The sequence below is a fragment of the Pteronotus mesoamericanus genome, unplaced genomic scaffold (assembly GCF_021234165.1).
Source record: "Pteronotus mesoamericanus isolate MK-2021 breed Mesoamerican mustached bat unplaced genomic scaffold, CSHL_Meso_final contig_100, whole genome shotgun sequence".
NCBI lineage: Eukaryota > Metazoa > Chordata > Mammalia > Chiroptera > Mormoopidae > Pteronotus > Pteronotus mesoamericanus.
The window spans coordinates 19088205-19109081 of record NW_026554999.1 but is presented as its reverse complement, the minus strand read 5'-3'; the positions used below and the strand labels follow the sequence as shown (position 1 = coordinate 19109081).

General features: G+C 44.9%; 2 protein-coding genes and 1 pseudogene across 2 annotated transcripts; all 3 read left to right on the top strand.

Annotated features, from left to right (window-relative positions):
• The first annotated feature begins 610 nt into the window (after positions 1-610).
• Positions 611-6612, top strand: LOC129064162 (cytochrome P450 1A1-like). Its single transcript, XM_054565257.1, has 7 exons — positions 611-752; positions 2915-3779; positions 4323-4449; positions 4537-4626; positions 4719-4842; positions 4989-5075; positions 5228-6612. The coding sequence occupies exons 2-7, from the start codon at positions 2943-2945 to the stop codon at positions 5511-5513; spliced, it is 1551 nt and encodes a 516-aa protein (XP_054421232.1). The 5' UTR covers positions 611-752; positions 2915-2942; the 3' UTR covers positions 5514-6612.
• Positions 6613-7930: 1318 nt separating this feature from the next.
• On the top strand, positions 7931-9739 carry LOC129075038 (40S ribosomal protein S14-like). The gene is made up of 2 exons (XM_054579036.1): positions 7931-8020; positions 9120-9739. Exons 1-2 carry the CDS (start codon positions 7931-7933, stop codon positions 9726-9728), a joined length of 699 nt encoding a protein of 232 aa, XP_054435011.1. The 3' UTR covers positions 9729-9739.
• Positions 9740-12661: 2922 nt separating this feature from the next.
• Positions 12662-13504, top strand: LOC129074970 (suppressor of cytokine signaling 2-like; annotated as a pseudogene).
• The last annotated feature ends 7373 nt before the right edge of the window (positions 13505-20877 follow it).

Genomic DNA, 20877 nt, shown 5'->3' with positions numbered 1-20877 from the left:
GCACCTTCTCTTTGTATTCCTGCTCCCAGGCCAGAGAGCGCGACTTTCATGCCAGTTGCTGGGGCTCTAGAAGCTCTGGGGGCTCTGGGTCGGGGAAGGGACAGCCCATCCGCGCTGCTAGCCTTCCGCCCGATGACCTAAGGGCAGAGGTCGCCGCGCTTCTCACGCGAGCCAGGACTCAGTAACCCGGGGAAGGGAGGTCACTACCCGGCAGCCACGCCCCTGGCCTGCCTGGCCTCGGTCCGTTAGTAGTGAGGGGGAGGTACTTGCACGACCAGTGGGTGCAAAAATGAGGGTGAGGGGTCCCCGTACCCGGGGTAGGAGGCCCCCCATACCCTCTCTTCAGGTTGTCCTAGAACTTCTCCCCAAATCCCCGCCTCACCTGGGCGCTGCGCTGTCCATAGAGTACCTTGGGATTGAGCGTCCCAGATGTTCCCCAACCCTCACTCCTTTACGTGCCGGCGCTTGGATGAGGCGTCCCCATGGTGGGCTCTTACCTGTCCCGGTGCATCACGCTCTCCCAATTCTCATTCACCCTAGAGCTACCATTCCCCCTCAGCCTCAGCTCCTTCTGTCCCACCCTAGAGCCAGGGGGCGTGGCCACAGACGCGCTAGCCGCCTATAAAGTTGGTTGTGCCTTCACCCTCACCCTGAAGGTGACAGTTCCTTGGAGCATTCCCTGATCTTCTCTGGGGTCCTGGCTCCAGAGACCACTCTTCCCAGCTCAGTTCAGCACCTCTTCACAGCCACAGGTGAGTGCTGGGGACTTCTGGCTTGCCCCTTCCCTTCCAATAAAAGGAAAACTTTGATGCTTCTAGGTCTTCCTAGGTCGTCACTGGTCTAGCACCTCAAAAAAGGTGGCTAGTAACGGTCTTAGTGACCAAGCAGTCCAGGGAAAGGCAGGACGTGCCCAATGTCCCACAGCTAGTCCAGAACCCTAGACGCAGATGTCTCTCTCCCGACTCCAGGACCCAGGCTGCTGCTTCAGCCCCACTGATCCTCTGAATGCCTAGGGTCTTCCCCATCAGAGTCACCTGGTTGGCTGGCATAAGGACACAGTTTTCCAAAGCTGGGTCCATATACAGCCTCTCTTTAGGTTGTGTGATGAGGTAGGGCTTCTCCCTGGGAGGTCAGGGTGAATGGAGGGGGCAGGTTGTGTTCTTCCAAGCTGTACCTGTTTTATCTAAAAGCTACCCCTGGCTGCCTCTACCCCCCACGGCATGGCTTGTCAGAGCTGAGATGTGCTGAGTTGGACAAGAGAAGCTGCTCTGAGCAGGAGTCCTGGGCACTGCCCAGGGACCCTCCCTATTCCATTGACTGTCTACTCTGGCCTCTGTTAGGAAGCAGTTAGTGTGATAGACTCTCAGCTCCAAGGGAGCTGGACCATTGCTCACATTTCTCTTGGCCTCCTACCGTCTTATTAAGGCCAGAGGTCCTTGGGGCACCCAATATATGCAAGGAGACACCATGGTACACCAAGGCCTAGCAGTGTCTCCAGTTCAGTTAGGGACCCAGGGTTTTCTATGTGTGCTTTGGAATCCTGCTCCTCGAGGAAGCCTCCCTAGGCAGACAGCTATAGTACTTGAGGTAGGAACCATACAACCAACCTTCCCATCTTGGGTGGCTCTCCTGTGGGGAAACTTCACTGGTCAGGTTGTGAGGTTCCCCAGGCCATATGTGAGTTTTCTCTGAGATCCAGCTGGGCACCCTGAATCAGACACTTCCTCTCTCAGGTGACATAACTGGAGCCCAGAAAGGTAAAATGACCAGTCCAAGGCCACGCCATTGAGCCTGAAACACTGAGTCTCCTGTCCTTCAGTCCAGGGCACCAGGAAGATGTCCCAGTCAGAGCCAGATGCCTTGAGACAGTAGTCTATGAATTTGCACACATTTCCTAGACCAAACCTAGAAAGCATTGTCTTAGCCTCCATTAAGTTCAGATCCATTCTTAATTTCCCTTATGGCAGTCTGGAGTTTTCTTGCAGCCCTGGCTCTGGTGGGAGCCTTCCATTTATTCTCTGTTCTCTGGTGAATGGCATCTGGGGGAGAACCAAACTATTCCCTCATTGAGAATTGAGCCCAACAGAAACCCTGGCCTAGATATCTATGATTCAGACCCTCAATCTAGCTGGTCTCCAGCTGCTTTTATACTATGTGTCACTTGAATTCAGAGAGCTGGGACTGGTGGCTTAGGCAGTGGTTTTCCCATACCCTGTCCCCTTCCTACCCTGTCCCAGGGCCTGGCAGGACACCCTGGACCCTGAGGTTGAGCAGGAGAGTCCTGAGGGTTCTGGGATCACTCTTCAAAAGGAGGTAGCTATGACAGGAGCTGGAAACCTCCCAGGGAATTTTCCCTAAGAGGCCTGAGTCCTAGCTCAAACACTGAGTGCTGGGTGACTTTAGCCAAGTCAATGCTTCTTCTGAAGGTCAACTTTCTCCAAATGTGAAATGAGGTTAAAGGAGTGGATGATGCCTAGTTCTTTGATAGCAACATTTCCCTAAGTGTGGTGCGTAGTACTCAAGGAGATTTAGGTGATACATGTCAGCTATGTGTTTATTTTAACATGTTAGGGGAAAAATCAGACTTGTACTTTCATACAGATATGTTTGGGATAATGCTAAGTGGGTAGATTTAAAGTTGATTTTAGAAAAATGTGAAATAATAGTACAGGTGTATACTGAAATTGCAGAGTGACATTGGGAAACACTGGCGCACAGTTAAGAAAGGGTGTTCTGGAATTAGGCAATTTGGGCAGCTCAACACCTTCTCCCACCTCCTTCTCCCCTTCATAGCCAGTTAGCGATTCTAGATGACGTTTTCTCTTTCCTTGACCAACATGCTGTTACTTTAAGACATTGGTTCGTCCCATTCCCCCGTATGAAGTCATGATCTTTCCCTCTTGCCACCTCGCAGCAGCCACCTTGCCATCTCTACGCTGATCATGTTTTCTGTGATTGGACTCTCCATCCCCATCTCGACCACAGAGCTTCTACTGGCCTCCACTATCTTCTGCTTGGTATTCTGGGTGGTCAGGACCTGGCAGCCTCAGGTCCCCAAAGGCCTGAAGAGACCACCAGGGCCCTGGGGCTGGCCCCTGCTTGGTCACATTCTGACCTTGGGGAAGAACCCGCACCTGGCACTGTCGCGCCTGAGCCAGCGTTATGGGGACGTGCTGGAGATCCGCATTGGCCGTGTACCTGTGCTGGTGCTCAGTGGCCTGGACACCATCCATCAGGCCCTGGTGCGGCAGGGTGACGATTTCAAGGGCCGGCCTGACCTCTACAGCTTCACCTTCATCAGTGGTGGCCAGAGCCTGACCTTTAACCCAGACTCTGGACCAGTGTGGGCTGCCCGCCGACGCCTGGCCCAGAGTGCCCTGAAGAGTTTCTCCGTAGCCTCAGACCCAGCTTCCTCATCTTCCTGCTACCTGGAGGAACACGTGAGCAGTGAGGCTGAGGCCCTCATTAGCAAGTTCCAGGAGCTGATGGCAGGGGTTGGACACTTTGACCCCTACAGGTGTATAGTGGTGTCAGTGGCCAATGTCATCTGTACCATGTGCTTTGGTCAGCGCTATGACCATGATGACCAAGAACTACTTACTTTAGTCAACATGAATAATGAGTTTGGGGAGGTGGCTTCTTCCGGAAACCTGGTTGACTTTCTTCCTTTCCTCCGTTACCTGCCCAACCCTGCCCTGAGTATCTTCAAGGACGTGAATAAGAAGTTCTTCATCTTCATGCAGAACATGATTAAGAAACACTATAAAACATTTGAGAAGGTACAGGCTGGGGAGAGGCAGGTGGGTGGTGAGGAGTAGGTAGGGCCAGGGATCAGGAGGTCAAGATAACTAGAACAGCCTGGGGTTTAGCAGACTCTCAGGGGCCTTCACCCTGAGATTTTGAAGGTAGTAGTAGAGGGGACTTCATCCATGGCAAGGAAATAGAACTTTTTATTGACCATCCCTTTTATCCTTCTGTTAGACAGCAATATTTACTGAATAGCCACTCCATACAGGACTGTAGGACAGTTATAGGGACAAGGAAGAGTTAAAACATTAGTCTCCTGGCCTTATGGGGAAGAAAAGGGTAAAGAGCACGTCCCCATGAAAGTGATACCAGACTCTGTGTGTCAGGTGTCCCTTAAGTTGGGACAGAAGAGAGCCCTGGACAAGCAGAGGAAAGCTGGGGTGGCAGCCTTCGGCAAGTGGTGGTGGGGGGTCATCTCTTGAATAAAGGTGCTCAGGATAGTAAGAGACCAGGTCTGGATGGAGAGGTAGGTCTGGGTTTGTGATCTCGCTCACCTGTGTACCTTCCCTACCCAGGGCCACATCCGGGACATCACAGACAGTCTGATCGAGTACTGTCAGGACAAGAGGCTGGATGAAAATGCCAATATCCAGCTTTCGGAAGACCAGATCGTTGGTATTGTCCTGGACCTCTTTGGAGCTGGTATGAGCTACCCCATTTGCCTTTCTTGTGCCCAACTGTCCTAACCCACCAACTGCCTAACTTCTCCCTCTCTTCTTCTCTGGCCAGGGTTTGATACAGTCACCACTGCCATTTCTTGGAGCCTCTTGTACCTGGTGACAAGACCCAATGTGCAGAAAAAGATCCAGGAGGAGCTCGGTAGGTGGTGGCCTCCTACGAAGTGCTTAAGGCAGGGGCCCAGCCAAGGCCTGGGAGGCCCCTTCACCTGTCTGGTCCTTTGTACTCTACAGACACAGTGATTGGGAGGGCGCGGCGGCCCCGGCTCTCTGACAGACCCCAGCTGTCCTATATGGAGGCCTTTATTTTGGAGACCTTCCGACACTCCTCCTTTGTCCCCTTCACCATCCCCCACAGGTGAGGCCCTATGATCTATTTCTGTCTGATACTGGGCCTTACTTCAGTTCATGCACTTGATAAGGGCTGGTGGGGGGAAACATGGTGGGGAAGGTAGGGGGATGTCACTGTTGCCCTGAGCTTGACTGAACTTTCTCCCTCCTCAGTACCACCAGAGACACGAGTCTGAGAGGCTTTTACATCCCCAAGGGGCGTTGTGTCTTTGTGAACCAGTGGCAGGTCAACCATGACCAGTAAGTTGAAGAGGGACAGGAGAAACCACCCTCTTCTGAGCTTCATACCCTGCTGTTCCTGGTTATCCCCTGCTATTTTAGGCGGGGATGCAACCCACTAGATGCTTCTGAGTCTCCAGGCTGTCACTTCAGCTGCCTCTTTCTGATTACAGGAAACTGTGGGACAACCCATCCGAGTTCCGGCCAGAACGATTTCTCACCCCCAATGGCACTATCAACAAGGAACTGAGTGAGCAGGTGATTCTCTTTGGCCTAGGCAAGCGGAGGTGCATCGGTGAGACCATTGCCCGCCTCGAGATCTTTCTTTTCCTGGCCATCCTATTGCATCAGGTAGAATTCAGCATGCCACCAGGTGTGAAGGTGGACATGACCCCCATCTACGGGCTTACCATGAAGTATGTCCGCTGCGAGCACTTTCAGATGCAGGTTCGCTCTTAGGGAGCTGAGAGCCCTGCAGAGCCATGTACCTGTAAAAGCTTCTCAGACTTGTGTTTCTGGTGGTACTGGGGAGGGAGAAAGCTCAGTTAAGATCAGGGTCACAATGAGATTCCCCTATTTCACATACTGTCTTCCTTCCACCAGCCCTGCTCTGGTACATGGACTAAAGTAAGGCCTTGAACCTGTATCCCTTGGCCTGTCTGCCCAGATAGGCCAAGGTGAGCCCAGGGGGTTCTAAGTTTTGGCTTGAAAGCCACAGATATTGGACTGGCTGATTTTTTGCTGTCTGGCTGTAGGCAAGCCTAAGGGATCATGTCTGCTTCCTACGCTGGACTTTCCCCTCTGCATACTGAACACAGACAGTAGACACTGTAGGGGCCACACAGGAGCAATGAAGCCTTCGGAAGTAGTGCTTGAGCTAGGAGGTCTGACAGGGTCAGGAGGTTCCCTGGCCTCTGGAAACCTTTGAAGAGCTCTTTGGAAGGCCTGGGTCCAACAGCTAGCTGGCTCTCTGTGGGGGCTGACTGGCCTGAGAAACATTTAGAACAAGCCACATCGAGGCCTATACAATCTCTTTGACAACTGGGAGCCATCAAGAGTGAAAGAGGCAGCCCAGGATACTGGCACAAAGGTGGTCTCCTTACTTGAACAAGGCTGAGGAATCCGACTACATGGGCCTGGGACACTGTGCCTGAGGACATTGCCTTCCTCTCTTCAGGCAGGAACAGTGATGCCTCCTGACCTTATGAGGCCTCTGTTCCTGTCCAGGAGGAGCTGGGGACCTGTGTCTTAGAAGAACACAGGGCAGAGAGAGTCCTATATCTAGGCACCAGGACCAGATGGGGGGTGAGGGGAATGTGATTCAATCACTATCTGTTGGTGTCCTTTCTCTATGACCTGTGTTAATGTGTCTTTTTAAAAATGTTTGTATGCAAGGAGTTTTTTATTTTAGCCTGCATTGTACTTGCATGTTTGCACTTACCATATGTAAAAGCTTAAGAACAATTTATTGAATACAATAGAGCAAATTCATACCTGTGTACCTGGAAATGTGTAGGAAACATCTTTCTGAGCTAAATAAAGATATGCAGAAGTCCTACAGGTGGAGATTTTTGAATCTTGAATGAAGCCATCACCTGTCTACATTCCTGTCCTGCTCCCAATCTTTTGCCTAGTTTTACTGTGGAAGGAGGAAGAGGAGGAGGCGGCTAGGAGGTGAAGTCACTGCTCTCAGACAGCTTACAGTCTGGATGGGGACACTGCCTTCTTCCCTACTAAGTGATTATTGATAAACAGCACTCATTGGACCAGGCACGGTGGAAGGGGGATAGAAAGTGAATAAAACATGACCCCTGTCTTTGGGGGCCTCCCAAGTGGCTTGGAGGAACTGACTCATAAACACATCCTCCTCCTCATTGCCATCAGGATTCTACAAGGCAAATGCATATTGGAGGGTGAGGCCCAGAGCCTGGGTGGGTAGGGGTAGCGGGAAAGGTTTCTGGGTCTTGGGGACAGCTGTACAGAGCCCTCCTTTAAAGAATAGAGGTAGTCTCACTTGAGTCCAGCAGGGTAGGCCCTGGTCAGTGGATAGAGAGAGAGAGGTTCTCAGCTCAAAAGTTGTGGTCTGTTTCTTACGGGTCAGGCCCGGCTCAGGCTGTGCATCCATATCAGAACCTAAAGCTAGTCACAAATGGAGAAAAAGGCCTTTGATTATTGGGCCCCATAAGTTGCAGGTGGCCCAGATTTCAACACTGAAATCCCCTGTTCACCTGGGATGGCAGAGAGCAGTACCATGTAGGGGCAGAGGCTAGACTCATGCAGCCAGGAGCTGTTTTGGTTTGAGGGAGTGAGGGGAGATGTATCTGGGGATGCGAGTCCCAGCCCAGCTATCTTCCAGAAGCACTGTGCAGGGGCCAGCAAGTGTCATTCATGCACCGCTTTCTGACAGGGGTAGATAGCTCCCACTCACCAATGCATTCAGGACCCTACAGGAAACAAGCGAAGTTAGCTGGGGCAGGCCTCTTTATGTAGGGGGTGAGGAATTTGATGCCCAATCATTTTTGTACTGATTTATTTTTTTACTTAAAATAACTTGCCCTGGCTGGGTGGCTCAGTTGATTGGAGCGTTGTCCCATACACCAAAAATTTTTGGGTTTGATTCCAGATTGGGGCACATACCTGGTTTGTGGGTTCGATCCCCAGTCAGGGTGTGTAGAGGAGGCAACCAACTGATGTTTCTCACATCAATGTTTCTCTCTTTTGCTCTCCCCCTTCCTCTCTAAGATCAATAAAAATATCCTTGGGTGAGGATTAAAAAATATTAATAACTAGTTTCATGTGCTGTAACATAGATAAACATGAGAACATCTTACTGAAAGATACCAGACATAAAAGGCCACATATTGTATGATTCCAATATGGAATCATATTGGGACAACCCATCCGAGTTCCGGCCAGAATGCTTTCTCACCCCCAATGGCACTGTCAACAAGGCACTGAGTGAGCAGGTGATTCTCTTTGGCCTAGGCAAGCGGAGGTGCATCGGTGAGACCATTGCATGAAATGTCCCAAACATGTAAATCCATAGAGAGAGAGAGAAAATACATTAGTGGTTGCCAGGGGATAGGAGAGAGGGGAGAGGAAGGTACAGAGGCGATAGAATATATTCTGGAATTAAATAATGGTGATGATTGTATAACTCTTTTTTTTTTTTAAATTTGCCCTGGCTGGTGTAGCTCAGTGGATTGAGTGCTGGCCTGTGAACTAAAAGGTCTGCTGGTTTGATTCCCAGTCAGGGCACATGCCTGGGTGGTGGGCTAGGTCCCCAGTAGGGGGAATGTGAGAAGCAACCACACATTGATGCTTCTCTCTCTCTCTTTCTTCCTCCCTTCCCCTCTCTCTAAAAATAAATAAATAAAATCTTTAAAAATTTTTATTTTTCAGTTACAGTTTACAATCAATATTATTTTGTATTACTTTCAGATGTACAGCATATATAATTTCTTTAATATACTAAAAACCACTGAATTATGCAGTTTAAACTAATTAAGACACTAAAAATGAAAAAGTTTGTCAATGTTTTTTCCTAAGAAATAAGTGAAGGAGAAATGGGGGTAACATGCACAACAATTTAAGTTGTTCTCAGTAATCATATTGGTAATGATAATTAGTATTTCTGTTTTGAGAATATAGTGTAATATGTGATAAAACAAATTAGTAATTAATAGTGAGGTTGTTCTAATTCATAATCTCCTATATCCTTGAGAACCAGGATTTTAGGTAGAAAAAAGGAGATACAAATGTAATGTAGAAAAGGTTAAGTTAAAAAGTATGTATGTCACACACACACACACACACACACACACACACAATGTATATTTCTAAGTGTTAGAAACGATGACCAACTCACAACAATGCACATTCCTAATACCTTGAGTGCCATCCAGGGTTCCTTAGAGAAATACTGGTTACAGATTCAGGGAAGAAATGTAAAGGATGAGCCTGAAACAGCTGCATATACCACAGAGTAAAGACACCACAAAATGAACAGGAGTAGATTAAGCTATTCAGAAGTCTACTGCAAAGGCTCCAACTGGCCAAAGGTAGAAAAGTTTGAGTGTCATAATAATATTTTCATTGATTAAAATCCATCAAATATGTTTGAGTCCATGGGTTCATAAAGATATTAAAAAATTAGAACATGACTTGTTGCCCAGCCCTCTCCCACTCTCTCTTTTTGGTGGCGGAGTCTGGACCCAACAAGCAGAAATAGCACCTCACAAGGGGAAGGAAAAGAAGGAAGAACAGGTCATCAGCCTTGGACCTCAGGTGGCTGAAGGAGAAAATGTATTTGGTGTTTGTCACATCTTTACATCCTTCGATGACACTTTTGTCCATGTCACTGATCTTCCTGGCAAGGAAACCATCTGCCGTGTGGCTGGTGGGATGAAGGCAAAGGCTGACAGAGATGAGTCTTCTTCATATGCTGCCATGTTGACTGCCCAGAATGTGGCCCGGAGGTGCAAGGAGCCAGGTATCACTCCTCTCCACATCAAACTTCAGGCCACAGGAGGACATAGGACCATGCTGCCTGGACCAGGGGCCCAGTCAGCTCTCAGACCACTTGCCCACTCAGGAATGAGGATTGGACAGATTGAGGATGTCACCCCCATCCCTTCCGACAGCAGCCGCAGGAAGGGAGGTCACCTTCTGTGAACAGGAGTCCTCACATTATTGTATTCTGTTAATAAATTGCCTTTGTGTCAACTAAAAAAAAGATATTAAAAAAATTAACTGGTTACCTTCAAAGAAACCAATCTACTATCTTGAAAAGTGTAAAAACAAAGCCAAAATCAAACATTTATTCTACTTTTTCTACATGAACTATACCTATAGGTAATTAATAGTACGTAAAAAGTATCTCTTAATAGAAGTATTCCAATTAATAAATTAAAAACAAACAATAGAATTAGACTGTCACTATTTTGCAGCCACCAATAAATTAATGGATCTGGGCATTGCACCTAACAACTGTTAACATAAAAGCAGAGAAAGCCAGGCGTGGTTTCTGATGAAAGAACCCAACACTACCTGCCATATTGCAAGAGACTGACCAGAGTAAGACCAAGTCTCTGGTTCCATTTGCCAATTTGCAATACACTTAGAGAATGAAGAAACATGCTGAATGGAAACATAACTGTGCAATCAGGAAATTCAGTCTTTGGAAGACTCTAGTCTAAAGGCCTGGGTTCTTCAGCAGATAACTATAAGGAAAATAAAGAGATGGAAGGAAAACTTGTACATAGACAAGCTTGTAAGAGACTTAAAAGACATAAAATTTAGGAGATGAACAATACACATTTGGTGATAAGTCTATAAAGAACAAAGAAATTATTTCTATAAGAGTCTGGAGAATGGATACACTTTGTAGGTCCCATGAAATGGGACATGTGGAGGACTTCTAGGAAGATTGATAGTTCTTTTTCTAAATCTGGGTGTGGTTACAAGAATGCTTACTTGATAAAAATGAAGAAAAGAATAAATAACTTGAATTTCTCCTTGCTTTTTAGAAATATATTGTGTTGGCAAAAAAGGCCATATGGTTTTTTCCATAAAATAAAAGATACATTTTTCTTCTCTTTCTTTTTTTAAAGAAGATTTTATTTATTTATTTTTTAGAGATGGGGGAGGGGGAGAGAGAGAGAGGAGAGAAACATCAATGTGTGGTTACCTCTCACATGTTCTCCACTGGGAACCTGGGCTGCAATTCCCAGACTGGGAATTGAACCTGTGACCCTTTGGTTTGCAGGTCAGCACTCAATCCACTGAGCCACATCAGCCAGGGCCTCTTTTCTTTCTTCCTTCCTTGTTTCTAAGATTTTATTTATTTACCTTTAAAGAGAGGGGAAGGGAGGGAGATAAAAATCGATGTGCAAGAGAGAGAGAGAGAGAGAGAGAGAGAGAGAGAGAGAGAAAGGGATCTGCTGCCTCTCACATAATCCCAACTGGGGACCTGGCCCACAACCCAGGCATGTACCCTTGCCTGGGAATCAGACCAGTGACCTTTAGGTTCAAAGGCCAGTGCTCTTTACACTGAGCCACACCAGGCAGGGCCAAAAGATACATTTTTCATTTTCACCAATAACTTTATTGATTTGGATATTTTGACTATGTCGGCTATCTCCTGCGTGGTATAACATTGATTATTCTCAGTTAATGTCTTCGTTTGATTGCTATCAACTTCAACTGGTCTACCCAACCATGGAGCATCATCCAGTAAGAAATCTCCAGCACAAAACTTCGCAAACCACATGTGACACATTTGATCAGTCATAGCACTTCCTTCTCCATGCACTGCACAAATCTTTATATGCATTTCAGTTGCACTTTTACCTTTCTTGAAATAATGAAGCATAATATGCAGAAATGTGTATTTTCTTCCATCTTCAATGTTAAATAGCTACACAAAAATTCACCAGTTTTGATAACTTTTTAAAAGTGCACGCTGATATGACAGCTATCAGGATACAATCTAACAAAATTGTTTCTAATGAAGTTAAGGAGAACTAAGTGCTACTAGAGCCATCTTATGGGAAAAAAACAAACTTTTTACCTAACCCAATAATTCACAGGTAGTCAATTTCCTACCGCAAAAGACGGTGAGGAACACATCTATAATCAAATAAATGGGGTTTATTATTTATTGCAGTGAGGAAGACCACAGACCACAGGGAACTGCAGGCTGTCTTGATAAGAAGATGTTAGAAAAAACGTTATAGGATTTAGGCTTTAGTTGAGAGATTTAGGGGAGTTAGCTCCAGATTGGATACTGTCAGAAAATGGGGACAGTTCTATGATTGGGTATTTGGTGGGTAGTTCCACGATGTTGCTCTTACCTATGCTTAGACAAAGCTATGAAGTAGTCTTGGTTTTTTTTTACATTTTTATATTTTGGTAAAATACACATAATATAAAATTTAACATCTTAACCATTTTAAGCATACAGTTCAGTGGTATTAAATATATTCATACTGTTATGGAATCATCCCTATCACCCACCTCCATAGCTCTTTTCATTATGAAACACTGAAGCTCTATACCCATTAAACAATAACTCATTCCTCTCTTCACAGCCATTCTACTTCTATCTCTTTGAAAGTGGCCTTATTTTGTTTCATTCTCTCATGTTCTCAGAATGACCATGTGTGACGGTGGTGTTCTATGATAAAAGAATTGGAGAACAAAGTGGCCTTTGAGCATCAAACCAGGTTTTAAAAATATTGATGCTAGCTACTGCGAGCATCACATCAGTTCCAGCGACCAGGAACTGTTCCTTCTCAGTCCCTCTTTTTGGTCAAGTACAGACAAAGTTAGGCCTCAGGACGTTCATCCATTATATCCAGATTTTCATCATTGCCAAAGTTTTGCGAATTAAGAAGAGCATCCTGACCGATATTTAACTCTTGCCAAGTCTCGCGGCCGCCGCCGCCTCCTCTGCTGCTAGCAGGTCCTGGGCTTCCCTTGAAGCGCGTGAGCCTCCTCGCCCGCCGGCCGCTACCGGCGCTGCGCGGGGCGCTGACGGAGTGCAACGGGGCCCTGGGCGCATCGCCTCAGAATCCTCTGTGCCTGCAGTCGGGGCGCTGGAGGAGATGGGGCCGGAGCAGGGGGCAGGTGGCAGGCAAACTGTGGGTGACCGCGCCTGCGGGAGACTTTTCTATCTGCCCACCGGGACTGGGAGAGGAAGAATCAGCAACTCCCGACTCAGTCCCCCTCCACCATCATTTTGGATACTGCGCAGGGACGTGTTTTGGGGTTCCACTGACTTTCAGAAATGATGCGTGCCCCTCTCTGACCCCAGCTCAGGCGGCCATTTGTATTTGCTGCGGTGACCATTTGCTCAGGATCCTGCGGTGCCTCGAGCTCTCCGTGAATGGCACAGTAGAGATGCGGGCCCGCCAAGCCCTCGGAGGAGCCGTCCCCGGAGGCGGCACTTCTGGGGAAGGCCTTGCGGGAGCTCAAACAAGGTGGTACTGGGGAACTATGACTGTTAATGAAGCCAAAGAGAAATTAAAAGAGGCACCAGAAGGAACTTTCTTGATTAGAGATAGTTCGCATTCAGACTACCTACTAACAATATCTGCTAAAACATCAGCTGGACCAACTAATCTGCGAATAGAATATCAGGATGGTAAATTCAGATAGGACTCTATCATATGTCTCAAGTCCAAGCTTAAACAATTTAACAGTGTGGTTCATCTGATCGACTACTTTGTTCAGATGTTCAAAGATAAGAGGTCAGGCCTCAGTCCCACCCCTCTCCCCCAACCAACTGCACGGTTCACCTCCATGGGATCAAACCGCTCTACACAGCCGCACCACCTCTGCAGCACCTCCGTAGACTCACCATAAACAAATGTACAGGTACCGTCCGGGGACTGCCTTGACCAACAAGACTGAAGGATTACTTGGAACAATATAAATTCCACGTATAAGTGTTTCTTTGATTTCTTAGTTTGTTTATTTATTTATTTATAAAGGGGGGAGGGAGGGAGAAAGAGAGGTAAACATCAATATATGGTTGCCCCGCCAGCGCCCCCCACCGGGGCTTCTGCAACCTAGACATATGCAAAATATATGTTTTATTGATTACACTATTACAGTTGTCCCATTTTTTTCTCCCCTTTATTCCCCTCTGCCCTGCACTCCCCTCCCATCAGCATCCCCTTCCCCCCTTAGTTCATGCCCACCGGGAGTACATTTAAGTTCTTTGGCTTCTCTATTTCCTATACTATTCTTAACCTCCCCCTGTCTATTTTGTACCTACTATTTGTGCTTCCTATTCCCTATACCTTTTCCCCTTCCCCTCCCCTCCCCTCTCCCTCCCCTCCCCTCCCCTCCCCTCCCCTCCCCTCCCCTCCCCTCCCCTCCCCTCTCCCCCTTTTCCCCCTGTTCCTCCCTTCCCCCCTTCCCCCTTCCCCCTTCCCCCCTCCCCCCGTCCCCCCTTTCCTTCTCCCCTTTCCTTCTCCCCTTTCCTTCTCCCCCCTCCCTTTTCTTCTCCCCCCTCCCTTTTCTTCTCCCTCCTCCCTTTCCTTTTCTCCCCTCCCTTTCCTTCTCCCTGCTGATCTCCATTTCTCTGATTCTATTCCTGTTCTAGCTGTTTGCTCAGTTTGTTTTTGTTTTTAGGTTCAGTTGTTTTATTTATTTGTTTGTTTATTTTTAGCACGAGAGGAAGGGAGGGAGAAAGAGAGGGAGAGAAGCATCAATGTGTGGTTGCCTTTCACATGCCCACAGCTAGGGACCTAGCCCTCAACCGTGGCATGTGCCCAGACTGGGAATCAAACCCATGACCCTTTGCTTCACGGCCTGTCACTCAGTCCTCTGAACCACACCAGCCAGGGCTGTTTTTAGGTTCAGTTGTTGATAGTTGTGAGTTTGTTGTCATTTTGCTGTTCATAGTTTTTGATCTTCTTTTTCTTAGATAGGCCCCTTTAACATTTCATGTAATAAGGGCTTGGTGATGATGAACTCCTTTAACTTGACCTTGTCTGGGAAGCACTTATCTGCCCTTCCATTCTAAATGAGGGCTTTCCTGAATAGAGTAATCTAGGTTGTACGTCCTTGCTTTTCATGACTTTGAATAGTTCTTTCCAGCCCCTTCTTGCCTGCAAGGTTTCTTTTGAAAAATCACCTGAGAGTCTTATGGGAACTCCTTTGGAGGTAATTGTCTCCTTTTCTCTTGCTGCTTTTAAGATTCTCTCCTTATCTTTAATCTTGGGTAATGGAATTATGATGTATCTTGGTGTGTGCTTCCTTGGGCCTAGCTTCTTTGGGACTCTCCAAGCTTCCTGGACTTCCTGGAAGTCTATTTCCTTGGCCAGATTGGGGAACTCCTCTTTAATTATTTTTTCAAATAAGTAAGTTTTCAATTTCTTGCTCTTGCTCTTCTTCTTCTGGCACCCCTATGATTCGGATGTTGGAACATTTAAAGTTATCCCAGAGGGTTCTAAGCCTCTCCTCATTTTTCTGAATTCTTATTTCTTCATTCTGTTCTGGTCGAATGTTTATCTCTTCTTTCTGCTTCAAATCATTGATCTGAATCCCAGTTTCTTCCCTTTATTGTTGGTTCCCTGTATATTTTTCTTTAATTCACCTTGCATAGCCTTCATTCTTTCCTCTGTTTTGCAACTATACTCCACCGTTTCTGTGAGCATGCTGATTACCAGTGTTTTGAACTGTGCATCTGAAAGGTTGGTTATCTGTTCATTGCTTAGTTCTGTTTTTGGAGCTTTGATCTGTTCTTTCATTTGGGCTATATTTCTTTGCCTCAGCATGCATGTTATGTTGGGAGGGGCAGAGCCTTAGGTATTTGCCAGGGCAGAGCAACCCAGGTCCCTGTGTTGTAACCCGGTATGTGGGGGAGGGGTCTGAAAGGGAACAATGCCACTTGCTCAGCTCTTGCTGGCTTTCAGTCACTTCCCCTGCTACCCACAAGCAAATTGGGCCCTTCTGGTGCTGATTCCCAGGTGGGTGGGTTTGTGTACGTTCTAGGACCCTGTGAGAACTCTCCATTGAGACTGGGAGTTTCTCCCACCACTGGAACCCCCACAGATTTTTACAGCTAGAAGTTTTGAGGGTTTCTTTCCCTGCCCTGGGACCCTGGGTTGCATGGTCTGTCTCACTCCCCAGCTGTTCCTCCTGGTTATCCACACACAAATGTGTGACTGCCCAGTCTGCCAGCCTCCGCCTTGCCCACCTGACCCTCCATCCACTGCCTAGCCATATGTTCTCGCCGCCCTGGCTGCCCATCTACCCTCCCTACCCCCGCACCGGTCTGGATGAATGCTTCCTCCTTAATTCCTTGGTTGTCAGACTTCCATATAGTTTGATTTCCTGCCAGTTCTAGTTATCTTTTATTTTCAAATTTGTTGTTGTCCTTCTTTTGGTTGTGCGAGGAGGCAAAGTATATCTACTGACGGCTTCATCCTGGCTAAAGTATTACATTCTCTAAGTGTTTATTTTTTTCTAAACATGCTTCATATAGAGTACCTCCGAATGAAGCTACTTAAAAGAAAAAGCCAAAACTTGAGTGACTGCTCTGGATAGCAACACGGGATTCTAAGAACAGCTGAATCAATCTAAGTTAAATGTGTGACGAGGTAGCCAGGTAAAGTTTCCTCAAATATTTTCACCTGAGTAACTCTTTCCTTCCTAAGTCTAAGATCAGTTGATCTTTTAAGTTAAAAACTTAATGTCCTAAGTAAAGGCTGAAGTAACATTTTTATCAGAATGCCTTGTCTTTTGTGATTCCTTTCTTTCTGATTCAAGATGCAAGCACCAGTAGTAGAGAAAAAATTCCATGGAGGAGTACTGAAGGGGAAGGAAACTAACAAAGGCTTAACTTCAATTTTATATGTCTGGTGATCCGAGTCTATTTTGGACATGTTATGCTTTGCATTCTGATGTACTTAGGGGTTTTGTTGATCAGATATGCTTGTGAGTGTTGATCTTTCAGTTTATGCAATTTACCAAATCAACCAAAAAAGTGACTATGAAATCCTGTATTTATCTTTTTACTACATATATGAACTCTCGTGTGAATGAGTACTGTGGTAATCCATTTTAAGGGAGCATCACTTCAAAAAATATTTTAAATTGGTGCAAACAGAAAAGACTTTGTCTTTCCTTTAAGGGTAAAGACAATAATGTCATGCTATACAGGTACCACACACCCCCTATAATAAAACCATGTAGATATAGACATATTATCCTTTGAAGTAGCTGTGTCCCCACCTGTTGCCATTTTTTTTTAATGGCTTTAGAAATTTCCAAGTTGTCCTTGAATTGTCTAACCATAGATATCAGCTGTTATCTCCCTTCTACCATGTAGAAACTTTGACTTAATTTTCTTCCAGATATAGGGGGATACCTGCCTGCTTTGCAAAGAGTTTATTTACTGCTGTTACTATTTGATTAGAATGTATTAATTTAAAAAAAAGAACATCAACTTATATAATTGAATGTAGTCTCTAATTGAACCAGGATTAATCTTTTCTTCTTCTGTTGTAGGATGAGTTATTGGAATATCTGTTGTGACAATGGCTGCCCTACTAGTACTTAAAATCTGGACAGGCTATATTGGCCAATCGTAACATAGGCAATTATCAGAATCAAAATGACTATTAGTCTTTTGATAGGCCTAAGAGCCAAGGACCTATGCTATTAAAATCTGGACAATAAAAATATGTCCCAGAATTCAGATGAGCCTTTTGCAGAGAGTCAGGTGGCTTTTTATATTTTCCCTGGAGTATTAAATTGATGCAGCAAGTAGTATTTGCTATAGCCCAGACTTCTCCTTGGTTGACCAAGAGGAAATCACAGGGTATATGATTGTCTGTGACAACTCTAGTCAATGAATTTAAACTAGTTTTTTGGGATTTCAGAACAGAAGTGGAGTCATATGTGACTTCTGATAGGTCAGAGATAATTCTGAAATTTTCTAGTTGTACTATGAAGATGGAATCTGTTATCCCTTGTGGAAGTTCACATGAACAATCTGTGCTTGCCTCATTTCGGAGGCTTCTGAATGTCTCTTTAAGAAAGCATGATATATTTTAGTGTCTGTAAATATATTTAGTGTCTCATACATTGCTGTGGAATAGTAAAATGATGTTGCTGCTTTGGAAAACAGCTCCTTAAAAGTTTAAATATAGAGTTACAATATGACCTTGAAATTATACTCTTAGAGACTTCCAGTCAAGATGGATGTGTACATAAACATAGCTTGCCTCCTTACACAACGACATCAAAATTACAACTGAACTATAGAACAACCATCACTCAGAACTGTCAGAAATTGAATTGAATGGAAGTCCAACAACTCCGAAATTAAAGAAACCACATCCATCTGGACTGGTAGGTGGGGTGGAGATGTGGAACAGGCTGGTCCCACATCCACATGTGATAGATAAAAATTCAGGAGGAATATCTTGGGAATGAGGAGTCCTAGCCCAACACCAGGCCCCCATGCCCAAGATTCTAGTTCCAGGAAGATAAGTTCCCATAAATTCTGGCTGCAAAAACCAGCAGGGATTGAGCTGGTGGAAGAAATTTCTGGGGTCCCAAGCAGTTCCTCTCAAAGAACTCACACATGGACCTACTCAGACTCACTCTAAGACACATCATAATTAAAATGTCAAAGGTTAAAGATAAAGAGAGAATCTTAAATGTAGCAAGAGAAAAGCACTGAGTGACCTAAGGGGAGTTCCCATAAGACTTTCAGCTGATTTTGGAAAAGAAACTTTGCAGGTTAGAAGGGATTGGAAAGAAATATCTAGGTCATGAAAAGCAGGGACCTACAGCCAAGATTGCTCCACCCAGCAAAGCTCTCATTTAGAATCGAAGGGCAGGTAAAGAGCTTCCCAGACAAGAAAAAACTGAAGAAGTTCATCATCACCAAACCATTATTTTATGAAATGATAAAGGGACTTATTTTAGAAAAAGAAGACCAAAACTATGAATAATAAAATCTATGAAGAGTTTAATCTATAAAAACAAACTAAGCAAACAAAAAGAACAAAGACAGAATCATGGTTATGAAGAGCATTTTGACGGTTGCCAGATGGGAGGAGGCGAGTGGAGGAATGGGTAAAGAGGTGAGGGAATTAAGAAGTACAGATAGATAGTTACAGAGTAGCCATGGGGATATAAAGTACAGTATAGGAAATGGAGTAGCCAAAGAACTTACACTCATGACCCATGGACATGAACGATGGTGTGGTGATTGCCTGAGGGTGTGGGGAGTGCTGGGAGAAGAGGTAAAAAGGGGGAAATTTTGACAACTGTAATAACATAATCAATAAAATATAATTAAAAAAAGAAATTCCACTCTTAAGTATATAATCAAAAGAATTAAAACATATGTCCAATCCTGGCTGGGTGGCTCAGTTGGTTGGAGCATCAACCCATACACCAGGTCGTGGGTTCGATTCCCAGTCAGGGCACATACCTAGGTGTGAGTTTGATCCCCTGTCATGTGCGTACAAGAGGCAACCAATTGATGTCTCTCTCTCATATCAATGTCTTTCTCTTCCCCTTCCTCTCTTTCTAAAATCAATACACATTTACTCAGGTGAGGATTAAAAAAAGAAACATTCCATACAAAAGCTTGCTCATGACTATTTGTAACAGTGTTATTCATAATAGTCAAAAAAGTAGAAATAATCCTAATGTTCATCACATGATCAACAGATAACAAAATGTGGTATATCCATAGTGGAATATCATTCAACCTTTAAAAATGAAGCACTGTTAAATGCTTTCACGTGGATGAGCCTTGAAACCATTATGCTAAGTGAAAGATGCCAGGATATTATATGCAGGTCACATATTATGTGATTCATTTTACTATATATAAAATGTCCAGGATACATAAGTTTATGGAAAAAGAAAGCATATTAGTAGTTGCCAGCGGCCCAGCCTGGTAGTTCAGTTGGTTAGAGCATCCTCCTGTTAAGTCAAGGGTGCGGGTTGGATATCCAGTCAGGGCACATACAAGAATCAATCGATGAATGCATACGTAAATGGAACACCAAATTCTCCGTCTCTCTCTCCCCTTTCTCAAAATCAATTAAAAAAAGATTAATGAATGGAAGGAGCTAAAGAGAGGGAGGAACAGGGAGTGACTGCTAATGGGTACAGAGTATTTTGGGGGGATGAGAAAAATGATCTTGAATAAGTGGTGATGGTTGCACAACTTCATGAATGTTAAAAGCCACTAAATTGTAGACTTTAAAAGGGTGGCTATTATGGTATATATATAATGCATCAACTTAAAAAATCATGTCAGGGGCCAGGAGCCCAGGCTAACTCAGCCATATAGATTGCTGAAGTTGTTCGTGTTTGGTCTACGGGACTATCTGAATTATTCCCCCTTCTGTAAGAGCCAATTAGAATCTTCTGTGCATACTCAGTGTAACATATAAAACTGGCTAAAGCATTATTTGGGAAAGACTGTATTTCCAAGTGAATGTAGGTCCATATTGCTTGGAAAGTGTAATAAACAGAGCTTTGTCTTTCAGTCAGCCTTCTTATTTTAAAGTTTCATCAAAATAAAGGTCCCACATGGTGGCAACATGGTCCATGTGCCACAGGACTCTCAATTCTTGAACATTCAATTCTGACCTACTATGTGCCCTTTATTGATACCTTCCAGTTTGCTGCTGGGTATGTTACTGAGCTTCAAGTATTTCTGTAGAGTTTCATTGTTGTATTTTGTTATCTTAGGCTATAGGAAGCTCTTTTGTGGTTCTCCTTTAGATTAAAACTTCATAAAGTTCATTATGCAACCCTTTATTAAACCTCTTTATCTTTTGTTATCATCAAATGATTTTTTTCATTCCTGGTAATTTCTAATTTAATTTTTATTGTATTTTTTTCCATCACTGTTTAGTCCCCTTATACCCCTCTCCCCACAACAGTCACCACACTGTTGTCCATGTCCATGAGTCCTTTTTCATTTTTTGCTCAACCCCTCCACCACCTCCCCTCCCCACCACCAACTGGCATCCTGCTCTCTATGTATGAGTCTGTCCCAATTTTCCCTGTTAGTTTAGGTTGTTCATTAGATTCCACATGTGAGTGAAATCGCATGGTATTTGTCTTTCTCTGACTGGTTTGTTTCACTTAGCATGATGTTCTCTAGATCTATCCATACTGTTATAAAGGGTAAAATTTTCTTCGTTTTTACAACCAAGTAGTGTCCCATTGTGTAAATGAACTATAGGTGTTTTATCTACTCATCTACTGATGGACACTAGGGTTACTTCCAAATCTTGGCTACTGTACATAATACTGCAATGAACATACG